This window comes from Monodelphis domestica, chromosome 1 (genome assembly GCF_027887165.1).
Source record: "Monodelphis domestica isolate mMonDom1 chromosome 1, mMonDom1.pri, whole genome shotgun sequence".
NCBI lineage: Eukaryota > Metazoa > Chordata > Mammalia > Didelphimorphia > Didelphidae > Monodelphis > Monodelphis domestica.
The window spans coordinates 467,851,426-467,866,429 of NC_077227.1; the positions used below are offsets into that span (position 1 = coordinate 467,851,426).

A 15,004-nucleotide genomic window follows, 5' to 3' on the forward strand; every position below is an offset into this window, starting at 1 on the left:
AGATGCCTCACTAAACCATGCTACAGAGCCCAAACCCACAAGCACACCAAACACTGCCCAGAGCTCCCAACACCACCCAGAGCTCCCAACATCTCCAAGAGAGCGATCACAGGAAGTGATGTGAAATATACAGGCAGTTCTTTACATCACTTCCTGTGTCTCACATGGCTTAGGACAGCCCAGGGGGTCAGTCAGTTGTTTCTGATTTGTCACTTGCTAGCACATGCTGGTCATAGGCCTTCAGCCTCTACAGTTAATCCTTAAGTGGAGGTGTATACATTCCTTGGTTGCTAAAATTCTAAAGGCTAAGAAGGGTGGAGTAAATTTAAAATTCACACTTTCTAGGGGCAGCTCAGTAGATAGAGAGCCAGACTTGGAGATGAGAGGTCCTGGGTTCAAATGTGGCTTCAGATACTTCTTAGCTCTGTAACCAAGGGCAAGCCACTTAATCTAACTGCCTAACCTTTACTGCTCTTCTGCCACGGAAACAATACTTAATATTGATTCTAAGACAGAAGGTAAGAGTTAAAAAAAAAAAAAGATGTATCACATTTTCTCCCAAGTTATTTATTCTCCTTCTAATTCTTTCCTCCAGAACTTTTTCATTCATTTTTTTAACTTCATTTCTTCTAAGTATTTATATAATTCTTGTGGAAAAGATTTTCCCCCTCTGAATCTCTGCTTAGAACTGTTAAAGTTATTCATTCCTTTTGGAGAATCTCTAGATCTACTAGATATATAGTTATATTGTCTAATGCCTTCTTTGGTTATTCATTTCTCTAGCTTTAATTCCTAAATTGGGGCTTTGTACCAGGGCCAAACTCTATCCCGTTTTTTCAATTTAGGGTAGAGTGATTGGTTCTAGTTAGTGTCTCCCTTCGTCTCCTGGGTTCCTGCGCCAACTTCCACTTACTAGTTTGAAATTCAGAGTGCAGGGTCTTTAGGTCTTTCTATGTCATCTCAGGACAACGTATTAGGAATCTTGGAGACCCTGGACACCTCATCTGTCTCAGACTGAATACTGCCATGCCATGCTGGTCACTACTACTCCCCAGGGCTTTCAAGGTCCCCATCCTGAGACCCAGTGACTTTTCTGGGACTTTCTCACTTCTCGGGGACTTTCTGATGGGCTGTTTATTCTCACTGTCTCCAGACACAGAGGTTTACATCCTACATAGGACTTTGGTGGCCCTAAGAGGCTTTCCTCTCATTTGCCTTCTCTGGCACTGGTGCTGGCTTTGCAGACAGCCCCTTTCCTTATTTCCTATGGGCTTCTGGTTGAAGTATTGTGCACTTCTGGGATAGAATTCTGTTTCCAAATTTTCGAAGATACTACAGTTTTCATGTGTGGCATATACTTTGTTCTTTAAAGGCTTAGTTTTTAAATGTCACAAATCACGATGGTTTAATATTATCATTAGCTAAGGCACAATATACACAGAGAATTGGGTTCATTAATAATAGTGGAAATAGGGGGCAGCTGGGTAGCTCAGTGGATTGAGAGCCTAGAGACAGGAAGTCCTAGATTCAAGTCTGGCCTCAGACACTTCCCAGCTGTGTGACTCTGGACAAGTCACTTAACCCCCACTGTCTAGCTCTTACCACTCTTCTGCCTTGGAATCCAATACACAGTATTGGATTCCAAGGCAGAAGGTAAGGGTTAAAAAAATAATAGTAGTAAATTCATGTGAAATGTTTGAAATAATTTTGATTTTAAGGGGCTATCTTTTCAGATCTGGTTAGAACCAAATTTTTTTAAACCTCATAATGTGGCTGACAAAGAGCTTGTTCTAGAAACAGGACTAGTTTTGCCATTTCATTGTTTGCTTATATTCTTATTATTAGTATAATCTTTTGTTTCTTTTCAAGAATCTTAAGTCACTTAACTGAGCATGTATACATTAACATATGTTGTAATATGTTTATAGCATGTGAAACAGGTAAAAGTATCACTGTCAGTGTCTCTATGTTATAGAATTCCCACATTTTCCTTAGGATATCTTATATTCATCAATCAATTAACCAGTAAACATTTATTAAGTCCCTACAAAGTGCCAAGCAATGTGTTAAGTACTGGGGATACAAAAAGAGGCAAAAGACATCCTTGCCCTCAAGGAGCTTACAATCTAATGTGGAGATGACATGCAAACAAATATAGACAAAGTAAGCTATATATAGGATAAATAGGAAATAATTAAGAGAGGGAAGAGTAGAATTAAGGATTGGGGAAAATTACTTGTGAAATAGGAATTGGGAAAGCATGCAGCAAGACAAGAAACAATGGCTGGAGGTTGATCAGCTGTCAATCAAAGGAAGATTCCATTTGGAATGTTACAGGGAAACAGTTGAAGGCAAGAGCCAACTGCTGACTGATTTCTGGGTTTCTTGGCTGATGGTTGTAACTTTGAAGGAAGAAGCTGGGTTTATCTCTGGAACTTGGGATAATCAAGTTGGAGGTGGAGGCTAATTTGAAGGCAGAAGAAGGACAATAGTCTATATCTCTCTCTCTGACTTGCTTTGTTTCATGGTAGTGACTGAACTGCCATCTTTCTCAATATCCTCCAACCTAAGACTCACTGTAGATAATAGGGAAACCTCCAACCCTCCTACCTCCATTCTCTATCTTTTCTTGTCTTCCCCAATAAACCCCTTACTTGAGATAAAAGAAGAGAAAATAGTATTTCCTCTGAAACATCATAACTCACCCTAAGTGACTTAGAAGGAGGTTGAAGAAGAACAGGGGAAGGGGAAACTGAAGGGAAGCAGAGGGGAGGAAGGGAGGCTGGAAGAGGGAGGAAGGGAGGTATAGAGGGAGGAGGGTAGGCAAAAGAAGAAAACTACCTGATTTATTAGTTATCATCAATATATACCCCCGCAATATTATCTATTACACTGTAGAAAGCAGAATTTCAGTTGGCATTTAAAGGTCATATTACATGACCTTATATGATCTGACATATAGACCAAGTCAAAAGCCAGTGTTAATCCACAATATTTGTAAAAATGAAAATTTTAATTAAATATTTCTAAACTATTAGAAGTATTAAATATTAGTAAAATAGAATTTTAAATGAAAATTTATTAGTAAAATTTATTTCTTATTTTCTTACATGAAAATTATAAATATGTATTCTATTAGTTTCTTCCTATACCCCAGTGTATTGTCTTACAAACACCCAGGATATATGTACTTTACTTTGGAGACCACTGATTTGGTTAAGCACTAAATAGATTGAGGATGCTCCAGAGGAATCATCTCTGGCTTTTTGAAATACCAAGGGAGAAAGACTTAATCCCATTCATAGTCTGAAATTTTCCAGCACATTCTCTCATGCTTCACTGTGTCAAGGCAAACAACCATGATTACATGAAACTTTGGGGAAATGCCAAAACAATGGGATCAAATCCAATAACAATATCAAGAAATATATCAATCACACTGGAGAGTCACATGAACCACAGAGATAAATTTACATATTGAACTAAAAATTCAGCCAAACTTTCATCCCTTCTGTCCTTTGGTATAAGAATCACCATTGTGGAGCTGAATCTTTTTGCTCTTAGAAATAGTCTGTTACCTAACTTCTCCCTCTTCGTTTGGTTGTATAATATGAACTATCTCAGACCTCTTAATCTTGCAAGTCTCCTAATGGGTAAACATTGCCTAATAGCTCCCTCCCAGCTGTTGCTGTCACAGTTGACATTGACCAGATTTCCCTCTTAGGTTCTCTATTCCACAATATAGCATCTTACACAGTTGTTTTAAGTTCTGAATTTGTCTTTTCCCTGAGACTGGATTTTGAGTAATACAGAGGGAAGTCTTCAACATAGTGTGAGCTACCTTTTCTCTGGCCATGGTCAGCACATGGATGATCTTTGCTTCTGCTTTCTTCCTACTGGGATCTTTCCAGCTTCCAGATTTCCAGGAGGTGAGTTTAATGCCTAGACAAATTAATATTCAGAAAACTCTGGTCTTTGAAAATCAGATGATATGGATTGAAAGTGACCTTCATTCTGGTACACAGAGGAAATTTAGCTTGAAGTCAGGTAGGCATGGATTCCAACCTGGACTTTAATGCTTACCAGCTATATATATGACTACCAGCCAGTCTCTTAAAACTCTCTGAGCCTCAATGTCTTCATCTGTAAAATGAGGGTAATAACTCCAGTTCCTGCTTTAGGAGTGTTATGAGGCTCACATAAGATAATGGTTGTATAATACTTTATGATTTATAAATTAAAAAGACAGCTATTCTTTGACTGGCACCAACTGTATGGCATAAAGTTAGAACTCATAAAATCAGAGGACTGAAGCTAATTTATTGCAGAAGGAATATTGTTGTTATTATGATCATTAATTTTCATTTAGTCCAAGGTGAAAAATACATCTAGTTGCTTCTTCCTTTCTCTCTCTTTCAGAGATTTCTGATGGCTTTGGATCCAGAGAATATTTTCTATTATTTTGGTGCTGTTTCCACCCTAGAAGGTATTCTTTTGAAATGTCTTTTTAGTAAGGAAAGCATTACTATATTTATCTTACTAAGTAATTAGTTAAGTCAATATGTTCTTGATTTTCTTTTTATACATCCCCCACTTTAGACTAAGAACCATGATACAAGAAAGAACCTTTTTCTTGGAAGTGTGTGTGAGGGGGAAGCTACTTTCTCTTCTATGAAACAAGTATTTTCCTGTTAATTAAATGCTTGCTGTTATCTTACTGACAAATATATAGAAACACGATCTGAGAAGTTTCCAGGACAGAGCTGGAGGTCTGACTCCAGACCTTCCTGTAAAAGAATTTTTAGAAATATTTCAAAGCAAATTGCTGTTAACTAGCTTGGGCAAGTAAATTCCTGTTTCTAGGTTTCTGTCTCTCATCTATAAAAGAAAGCCATTAGAATAGATGCTCTCTAAAATCTTTTTTAACTTAAATATTCTGTGATTTAGGAAGGATTATTTCTATTTGTAGGAAATTAGAATTTATTCATGTTCATGGAAATGATGATAAATAGCATTGCCTCAATTTCTTTTTTAGCCAAAGTGATTTAATTGGTATAAAGTCTTTCCACCCTCACATATCAATGGGGGTCTAGGAGCATGATAAAGTTCCTCATTGTATGAAGTCCCCAGTCAAGAATAGGGAATCAGGGGACTTTCTACTATTAAAATGGACTCACTCATTACTTGCAGCCTTGTCCACGATTAAATATAAACATGATTTATATTTAATTAAAGCCTGCATACATTTATTTAGCACCTACAATGTTCAAAATCCAAAAGGCATTGTAGCATAGTAGACAGAGTGCTGGGTTTACAGTTGGCAAGACATTGTTCAAGGGCAGCTAGATGATGCAGTAGATAGAATGCCTGCCCTGAAGTTAGGAAGACTTGTCTTCCTGAGTTCAAATCTGGCCTCAGATATTTACTAGCTGTGTGACCTTGGGCAAATTACTTAATCCTGTTTGCCTTAGTTTCCTTATCTGTAAAATGAGCTGGAGAAGAAAATGGAAAACTACTTCAGTATCTTTGCCAAGAAAACTCCAAATGGGGTCATGAAGAGTAAGATGCAACTGAAACAACTAAATCACAACAAACAACAAAAGACCTTCTGTGTTATACTAGCTATGTGATCCTAGGCAAATATATCACTTGGTCTTTGTTTGCCTCAGGGCTCATCCAATAAGTTTTTTTTTTTAAACCCTTCCCTTCTATCTTAGTGTCAATTCTAAGACAGAAGAGGAAAGTCTAAGCAATTGGGTTTATGTGACTTGCCCAGGAACACACAGTTAGGAAAGATCTGAGGTCAGATCTGAACCTAGGTTCTCCTGACTCCAGACCTGGCCCTCTATCAACTGTGCTACCTAACTGCTCCCTACTCACTAAGTCTTAAGTGTTTTTTTATCTGACTTGATGACTCCACAATGGGAGTTTGCACTACCGAGATCAAAGATCCTTGGTGTATTAGTGGATATGCTTGGCCCTGTTAGGCATTGGGGGTACAAAGATAAAGAATAAGTCTCTGCCCTAAAGGAGCTTATATTCAATTCCCCAGTAGAGGTGGGAGAAATATAACATGTGCAAAGAGAAATATAATATCAGCTAGTTTGAGGGAAAAGGGAGCACTAAATTGGGACTCTACCCAAGGTATGGTCAGTAGCTCATAGACTAGTGAAGAAAGGATGATAATTTGAAAGATGGAGATAATCCCTTGAAGGCCCTTCCTGTCAAATAAATTAATGGAAGGAATTCAGTTTTGCCCATTTTCTCAAATGGAAAGAACTGTAGAAATGCTAAGCTAAGATTTTCTAAATCACACACTGGCCATCTTGTTTTCTTCAGCCCTCGAGTTTGATGTGCTTCAGCTCAGCTGCCTTTGTGAAGACCATGAGACCTCCAGGCTGCATTGTAAGACCCAGCGCTGCTCCTTCCAGGCCCTGGGAGAACTCTATGTTTTCCAGTTTCCTGTAGAGCTCAGCCTCCTGATCCCATCCTTTACTAGCAGATGGGTGATTAACTCCTCTCTCTGGCTGCTGAGACAATATCCAGACAGCTGCTTTACAGGAGGCAAGATCTTACTGCCCTCTAGGGCAGCGGCTAAGATCACTTACTGTGCTGGGCAGTTGGTGAGTGAATACCATAATTATTTAAGGCTTCATCTCATTAGTATTATATATTAGTTAGGTGGAATGATGTAGGTGGGAGGTAGGGTGGGAGGGATGTTGAGGGTGACAGCCACCAGAACACAAAGTTCAAGAATGGGAAGAAGGTTCTGTGAAAATGTGAACCATTAGTTTCCTCCCAATTCTATTATTGAATATATCTTTTAAAAAATTCCAGTTCCTAAGTTGGTGAAGCTAGTAGTCAAGAGACTCAGGCTCTTAGGTTCACAGATTTAGAGCTAGAAATGATCTTAAAGCCTGTCTTGTCCAATTCCCTCATTTTATAGATTAGGAAATTGAGACCCTTAGCTTCTGTTAAGTCACTTGCCCAGGGGCACACAGGTTTTCAAACCCAGGTCTTCTGATTTCAAATCTAGTGTTCTTTTCACTGTATTATGCTGTGCCTCTAAGCAGTTCTGTGGTATTATCCAATTTGCTTTCCCTCTCTTGGATTCAGTTTTCTCACCTCTAAAATGAGAGGGTTAGACTAAATAATTTTGGAGATATTTTTCCATTTCAAAGATTATGTGATTCTGATACATTTCCGTCACAGATTTGGGACTATGCACCAACAGGTTCAGGGTCTCTTCTTCCTCTTATACAGCAATAAGCTAGTAAAAGATTTTTGCCTTGAGGCTTCCACACTAATCTCCTAAAGCCTAAATACTGTTGACCTCAAAAGTTGATTAGGCAAAGTTTTGAAGAACTGTTTTGGGGAGACAGTTGCTTGTGAGCTCAGAACATAATCTTACTAAGGTCAAAGCCATGGGTGTCAGGCTCTCAATAGGCCAGTTAGCTTGATAGGAATAAAAACTGGCATCCCAAAACACCTTACAAATATGTATTTGTGTTCATAAGAGGAAAGAAAAAGAGAAAGCAAGTGAATTATAGTTAATCTGCCAGACATATAACTCAGTGAATATCTTCTATGGGTAGTGGGGTCACTAATAGCATTGTAGCAGGATTGCAGTTATCTGGGATAATCCTGGGGTAGGGGAGGGAGATCAAGGTAGAAAGATCCACTCAAAGTTTGGATACAAGTCAGTGAAAAGTCCTTATTGTTATATTCCTTTGTCACCTTAGTAGGCTCTCTTCACTACAACTTGCACAGAGAGGAAGATAAAACAAGTATAGTCCCTCTGAAATGTAGACTTGCTGAGTACAAAGTATACATAGACATAAAAAACAGAATAAATGATTTGCAGATATGGATTTACAGTAATTTACAGCTGAATTCATCATTATGAGAAGTACCCTGTGAGGTAGAAAACATAATGAAAAGCCTTACAAACAAAAATGGGAGGAGGAAATCTAAGTGTAGAATTTGTTCCATCTCTGCTAACATGAGAATAATTCTAAAATGGAGTCACTTGCCTCAAGAGAGGCCCCTCTTTCTTTGCTCCCATCCTCTTTTTTTCTTTTTATCAGCATGGGGAGATCAGAGTGAAGGGCAAACAACTTTACATTCAACCTCTGAAGAGTGAGCACTGGAACCTGTTGCCAGACTGCTGTCGTGCCCAGCCCCACCTTATTCATAAGGCTATGAGGGCAGCAGGGGCTCCACAAGGTACCAGCCTCCTTCCTCAGTGAAAGGACAAAGTCTAGGAAAGTTATGTGGCAAAACACCTTCTTGTTCTTGTAGGCTTTATAACACATCCCATAGTCATTGGAGACTTTTAGGAATCATTTAAATACCTGTGAATCCCAGACAGAGGCATTTTTCTTCTAGGATGAGAATCTCCAAGGGAATGTACTGAGAGGTAGGAGGAATATTTCTGTCTCACCCCAGATAGTACAGCCTACTGGGTCATCCACTTAACACTATTCACTCTAAGCCCTAATATCTCAGAGGAAATTATAACCAGTCCTATTTCCTCCAAACCAGTAAGCAACATCACTATAAATGTAACTAGGTAAAACCTTAGCTAATTGGATTATACTAGCAAACCTAGATTAATCAACCAATAAACATTATTGAGTAACTATTATGTGGCTAGCACTAGGAATACAAAGACAAAAAATGACATAGTCTCTAACTTCAAGGAGCTTACTTCTGTCTGGTGAAACAAATATATGTAGATAAATATATACAAAATAAATGAGGTAAATTTCTGTTGGGGGGGAAAGCCTAGTAGCTACAGGAAACAGGAAACTCTTCCTATATAAGGGGTTGCCTTATGGGCAACTAGATAGCACCATAGATAGATAGTCAGACCTGGAGTCAGGAGGACATGGGTTCAAATCTTGTTTCAGATACTTCCTAGCTGTGTCACCCTGGGCAAGTCACTTAACCCCAATTTCCTAACCCTGACCTCTCTTCTGTCTTATATCTGATTGTAAGACATTAAAGATATTAAACAAATAAAAATAAAAGTTGTCTTAAGCAGTCTTGCAGCTAGATAGAGTAAGCCAAGGAAGGCTTTGAACCCAAGAGGAAACAATGTTTATTTCAAAATGGCCTCAGGTTTTGGAGATTAGAATTCAAGATAAATTTGAACAAGACCAGTTCAAGGGGTCTTTTTCAGAAGACTTCATAAAGAATTCCCAAGTGGCTTCATACCATGATATAACTGTTAGAGACTGATTTGGGAGTCAAAAGGGCCTAGATCCAATCTTGCCCCTAACACATTAACTTTTCAGTGTTGCAGGCAACAACCTAAGACTTTAAGTTGGGGGTTGCTAGGTGGTTCAAAGGACTGACAGCCAGGCCTAGAGACCAAAGGTCTTGGATTCAAATATAGCCTCAGAGACTTCCTAGCTTTGGGCATGTCACTTAATCCCCATTGCCTAGCAGTTACTGCTCTACTGCCTTGGAACTAATACTTTGTATTGATTTTAAGATAGAAAGTAAGGGTTTTTTTTAAAAAAAAGACTTTAAATTACAGAAAAGTTGTACTGGTAGGGGAACTTTCCACAGAAGGAATATATACACTGATGAAATTTCTGGCCCAGATCACCCCCTCCCCACCCCTGATACAAAACCCCTAAATATTCTCCTCTATTTTCTTCCATTAACATATTTAACATGATCTGACCTAAACCTGCCAAATCACTTTGACAGCTGTTTGGAAGATGAACTCAAGTGGGGAGAGATTTGAGTCAGGGAAAGCATGCAGGGGGCTATTAAAATAGTCTAGTCCTGAGGTGAGGAGGGTCTGTACCAGGATGCATTGCCATTATCAGAAGAAAAAGGGGGAAGTATATGACAGATGTTTCAAAGGAAGAATAAATGGGTCTCAACAACTGATTGAATATGGTAGAGAGAGAGAATGAGGGAGGAATTGAGAATGACATTCAGATTGCAAGTCTGGGTGACTGGAAGGATATGGTGTCTTTGACAGCAGCAGAGAAAAGCCCTGATAAAAGCCTGCAATAGCTTCCCTAAATGGATCCTTCTAGTATTGCCAACTTCTGATGGAGGCTTTCATTAGCCTAATTAGGATAGTCTCTTTTATTCAGACCTCTTTTACATATGCAGCCTAGAGAGTCAGAGTTCTCAGGGTCAGCATAGAGAGAGGAGTTCACTTGTCCAGGTCCATGACACTATCTGGCTAGGCAGACATGGTTCATAATCCCACTGTGGGATCAGATGCAATCACTACTGAATCAAAGAGAGGCCCTTGGTTTACCTTGCTCTTTTTTAGAGAGTGATCTGCAAAATTTCCATCACCTACTAGATTCTATGTCAATAAGCCCTATAGGGTGCTTTGGATCTAGATAGCATCAATGAAAATGGGGGAAATGAAAACCCTAGTTCCTAAGTTTGGGACTTTATGAGGGACCCTACCTTTATGAGAGAAAAGTATTCTGATTTATCTTCTTGTTCATTCTTGCTCACACTCTCTGGTACTCTGCATGCAGTTCACCGACTTTCTGCTCGGATCTCCAAAAGGGCCCTAGGAAGTGTCAAACACCTGGAGCTACTGGTTGTGGTGGGCCATGATGTCTATGAGCATCACAAGGAAGACACAGAGCGATATACCCTTACCAACCTCAATATCGTGAGTGATTTCCAAAGCAGGGCCCTAGATCACAGTCTCTGAAATATTCTAACAACTCCTATTATACAGTGCTCTAATATTAACTTCAAAAGACTTTTGGTGGAAAATACTTCAGGGAAATGCAGAACAAGTCCTTAGAATTAATTGTTGTCCTTGTAACTATGGGAGAGAGTTGTCCTGTCTATCCCTCTAACCATTTATCTGACTTATCATTGACTAGTCATCCATTTCTTACATTCTGAAATATGGTGAGTTGGATTTATCCTCTATAGAGATTTACTCTCCTCAGATCATTCATGATTTTATGGAACAATGCATATAACTGATGTCCTCTGACATAAATTGGCCATGTGGCCCTGGGCAAGTAGAAGTTGCTAAGCAGATGCTGATCTGAATTAACAGAGCAAGTCCTGGTCTGGAATTCTCCATCCCGAGGAAATCATAGGTCCTATACAAAAACAAATGAAAGATGTACAATAATATTTCATATTTCTATGGCTTTTTCACTTTCCCAGTTCTTTTGCATATCTCTGTTATACTGATTAAGCCCAAATCTGCTCAGATGAGAGTGGCAAGTATTTTTAATCTCATCTTATAAAGGCTCAGCCAGTATATATAAAGGTTGCTTCTCAGTATCTGTTGTTCAGTTGTTTCAGGAGAGTCTGACTCTTTGCTACCCCATTTGGGATTTTTTTTGGCAAAGATACTGCAATGATTTGCTATTTTTTTCTCCAGTTTATTTTACAGCTGGGGAAACGATGCAAATAAGGCTAAGTGACTTATCCAGGTCACATAGCTAATAGTGTCTGAAACTAGATTTGAACTCAGATCTTCCTGATTCTAAGACCAGCACTCTATTCATTGTGCCACTACCTGTACATTTCTACATCTATAAAATAAGAGTGATAAACTGTAAAATCTCCAAAGTCCCTTCCAGCTGTTACATGCCATGGTTCTAGGTGATTTGCCCAGGATCCCTTAATAAGTACAAAGCAGACTTAAGGCTCAGGTCTCCTGATTCAGCTCACTAAATTGCAAATGCTTTACTTTGCTGCCTTGTTATTAATTATTCTATTTATAATAATTGTTCTATGAATCTTCTCTTCCTTCAAGATGTAGCTCAGACACTGCCATCTGGATAAAGCTTTTCCTGAGCCCCCAACAATTAGTATCCTCCCTTCCATAGTACCTTGTATTAAACTACCGTGTGTGTTTACATATATATTTATGTATGTATTTATTAAGTTTATATTTATGCAATATATATTTTTACACATACTAGTTTTTCCTCCATTAGAATGTAAAACTTTTTACATCGTTTTATTTTTTTTACTTGTATTTCTGGCCCTTAACTGCTCTGGCACATAATAGGTCCCTAATGAACACTTGTTAACTGACTGATTTTATTTATATTTTATATATATATACATATATATATATATATATATATTATAATCAGTTAAATGACTGATTCAGGGCATGGTCTCTTTACTACTGACTCCTTCCATCTCTCCACTGCTTTACTTCTTAATAGGGAGCAGAGCTGCTGAGAGATGTTTCCCTGGGAGCCCAGTTCCGAGTTCACCTGATAAAAATGATCATCCTGACTGAGCCAGAGGTAGGAAGTAGATTGAATTCAGAGAAGAGCCCCTTCCTCCTCTTGCTCACCCCCTAGCCAGTGGCCTAGATGTGCTGGCTTCAGAGGCTATTCTTTGGAGGACCTTCTTTCTCTCTACTCCTTCCCTCAGGCTCATCTGAATATTACTACCAATCTCACCTCCTCACTGCTCAGCGTTTGTGAGTGGAGTCAGAGAATCAATCCCCCAGATGACACCCACCCACACCATGCTGACTTGGTCCTCTACATCACAAGGTACCCGAGTTTCCCATTCTGAACGCCCTGGAGAGAGTAAAAATCCTGGCATGGGATATTGCTTTTCCAAGGTCCCCCTCCTACTCTTTTAGCCACAACTCAAACAAGCTTCAGTAGCAATAATTTGGGGAGTGAAAAAAGTTTGAAAAATTTCCAAGGACTCTTGCCTTCATCTATCCAGTCAGTTTGCTTTACCTGTGCCTCTTGGCCTAGCCCCATGTACTGTCTTTCTTTCGGAGGTTTGATCTGGAGCTGTCTGATGGCAACAAGCAGGTACGGGGAGTCACCCAGCTTGGGGGTGCTTGTTCCTCCTCCTGGAGCTGCCTCATCACAGAAGATACAGGATTCGACCTAGGGGTCACCATTGCTCATGAGATTGGGCACAGGTAAGTGACCTTCCTCCAGCAGGAAGCAGGAAGCAGGAGCAGTGGCAGGAAGTAAAATCTATTGGAAGGCCAGAATGATTCTAGAAAGGAAATATGGCAAGAGAGTTAACACTGGATAGTCTTTGGAAGCAGGTCATAGAAAAAATTGCCAGGTACCCAAACCCCTTTACTTGGGTAGGAGAAGATATACTGAATGGCCTCGGTGATTGGGGAAAGTAAGGGAAAGCAAACATTTTATTAGGAAAGTTTTGGGAGAATGTTTATGAGGAGAATAGGAAGTTGGACACTTTGTAGATTCAGTGATGGAGAATTATTCCACTGGAGGGTGGTAAAACCAAAGAAAAAGTGGCATCTCCAACTAGTCTTAAAACATGTCCTAGATGGGAAAGGATAAGGAGAAAAGAAGATGTGATTCAAAGAAGGTGTATAAGTACAACACAATTTCCCTTAGAAAAAAGAACAAATGGGCCCTAATTACCCTATTCTTGTCCGCAGCTTTGGTATTGATCATGATGGGGCTGAGACAAACAGCTGTAGCAGCAATGACCACATCATGGCCCCTGGTGGCACCCCAAACAGTATTGGCCTCACATGGTCCAAGTGCAGCCGAGAGCAGTTTCTGCGCTTTGTTAGGTAACGAGAACTGAGGCCATTCCATTACTCCCTGGTATGTTGTGTGAATGAAGTGGGGGTGGGGAGAGGAGAGGAGGCAAGGGACAGGCAGACAGGTGGGAGAGGGAGAGACTTTCTGGTTTGATATTTAGTAAGTTCTGATCCGTAAAGATCCTGAAGTAAATCCAACACTAATTTGGTGACTTGCATCCCTGAGATGGGTGGGGGCCTGTTGACCTGGGCAACCTTGGAATAAGTGGGAAGGTAAAGTCTGCTGGGACCTATGCCAGCACAGGGAAGGCAAGCTGTGTGAATGATCTGCCTCACCTGGAAGGAACAATACCCCGGGCTGAGCCTGGCCTCTACTATGGGGCAGATGAGCAGTGCAGAGTTGCCTTTGGGAGTGCTGCTGTGGCCTGCACCTTCTCCAGGGATGATGTTGTAGGTAGAACCTTATATCTTTTTGGATCTCTCCCCTATCCTACCCTGCACTGGCTCCCAATCTTCCCTCTCCCATTCACCATGCTTCTCCATCATCTGGCCCCAAATGCACTTGCCCTAATAACCTCTGGTCCATGTAGTTTAGATTTGGAACTGAAAGGGATCTTATGAGGGCATTGAGTCCAACTCCCTCCTTTTACATATGAAGAAACTGAGACACAGAGAGTTTAATTGACCCAGGATTACAAAACTAGTGAATGTCCAAGGGTTAGACTGAAGCCCAGGACTTCCTGTCTCCAAGCCTAATGTCCTAGCTACTACATCACGCTGCCTCTTTGGCAGTATCCAGTTCCCCAGGTGTTTCTCCAGTGGAATTAGCATCCCTACTGCAAAGTGGTCTGGCATCAGCAATATCATGGCATCTACAGGGAAGAGTTAGCAGTGAATCTTGACCCTGAAGCCCACAACAAAGATGGACCTTACAGGACTAGTATCAAACTTGTAGCCTTCTTGCATCCCTTCTCAGGATATGTGCCAAGTTCTCTCCTGCCATACAGACCCTCAGGACCAAACAAGCTGTAGTCGTATCCTTATCCCACTTCTAGATGGAACTGAATGTGGAGTCAATAAGGTAAAAAGCAAGGTTTGCATTGGATGTTTAAATATAATGCTTCTGACTGGGCATAGTTAACTCTGTTTGCAGGATAAGGGCAGGTAGGATAGTAGTTTGAGAAAAAGATAATATTGGTATACCACCATGCTTTTAGTGATAGATCTCTTCTTCCCAATTCTATGTCTCCCTCATATTGTTCTGCTGTAATGTAGGGATAAATATAGACAGATTACTGCTTTAGGCTGAGTTTGTAGGAATGCTGCATCTTTGTGGGGAGGGAGAGCTACCAAATACTGGAGTCACATCTTTGACTTTGTAGTTCAGAAATGTATTTTTATTAGGTTACCTAAGGATGACCAGGACCTTGTGCACTAGCTCATTATAGAAGGAATGAATTTGATATGTCAGAAGGTCAACTT

General features: G+C 40.0%; 1 protein-coding gene across 3 annotated transcripts in view; it reads left to right on the forward strand.

Annotated features, from left to right (window-relative positions):
- Window positions 1-3,103: 3,103 nt before the first annotated feature.
- Window positions 3,104-15,004, forward strand: part of ADAMTS13 (ADAM metallopeptidase with thrombospondin type 1 motif 13) — a 56,399-nt gene continuing 44,498 nt past the window's right edge. The window contains exons 1-11 of one of the 3 annotated variants that reach the window (XM_007475232.3): window positions 3,104-3,929; window positions 4,420-4,486; window positions 6,340-6,623; window positions 8,088-8,226; window positions 10,521-10,660; window positions 12,195-12,278; window positions 12,409-12,533; window positions 12,773-12,919; window positions 13,415-13,552; window positions 13,822-13,972; window positions 14,499-14,603. In XM_007475232.3, the coding sequence (XP_007475294.1) occupies window positions 3,855-3,929; window positions 4,420-4,486; window positions 6,340-6,623; window positions 8,088-8,226; window positions 10,521-10,660; window positions 12,195-12,278; window positions 12,409-12,533; window positions 12,773-12,919; window positions 13,415-13,552; window positions 13,822-13,972; window positions 14,499-14,603 (1,455 nt within the window). In that variant the 5' untranslated portion in view covers window positions 3,104-3,854. Of the gene's footprint in view, window positions 3,930-4,419; window positions 4,487-6,339; window positions 6,624-8,087; window positions 8,227-10,520; window positions 10,661-12,194; window positions 12,279-12,408; window positions 12,534-12,772; window positions 12,920-13,414; window positions 13,553-13,821; window positions 13,973-14,498; window positions 14,604-15,004 lie in introns of those variants that run through there. The other 2 variants (XM_001371685.5, XM_056812654.1) reach the window with 2 other exon arrangements.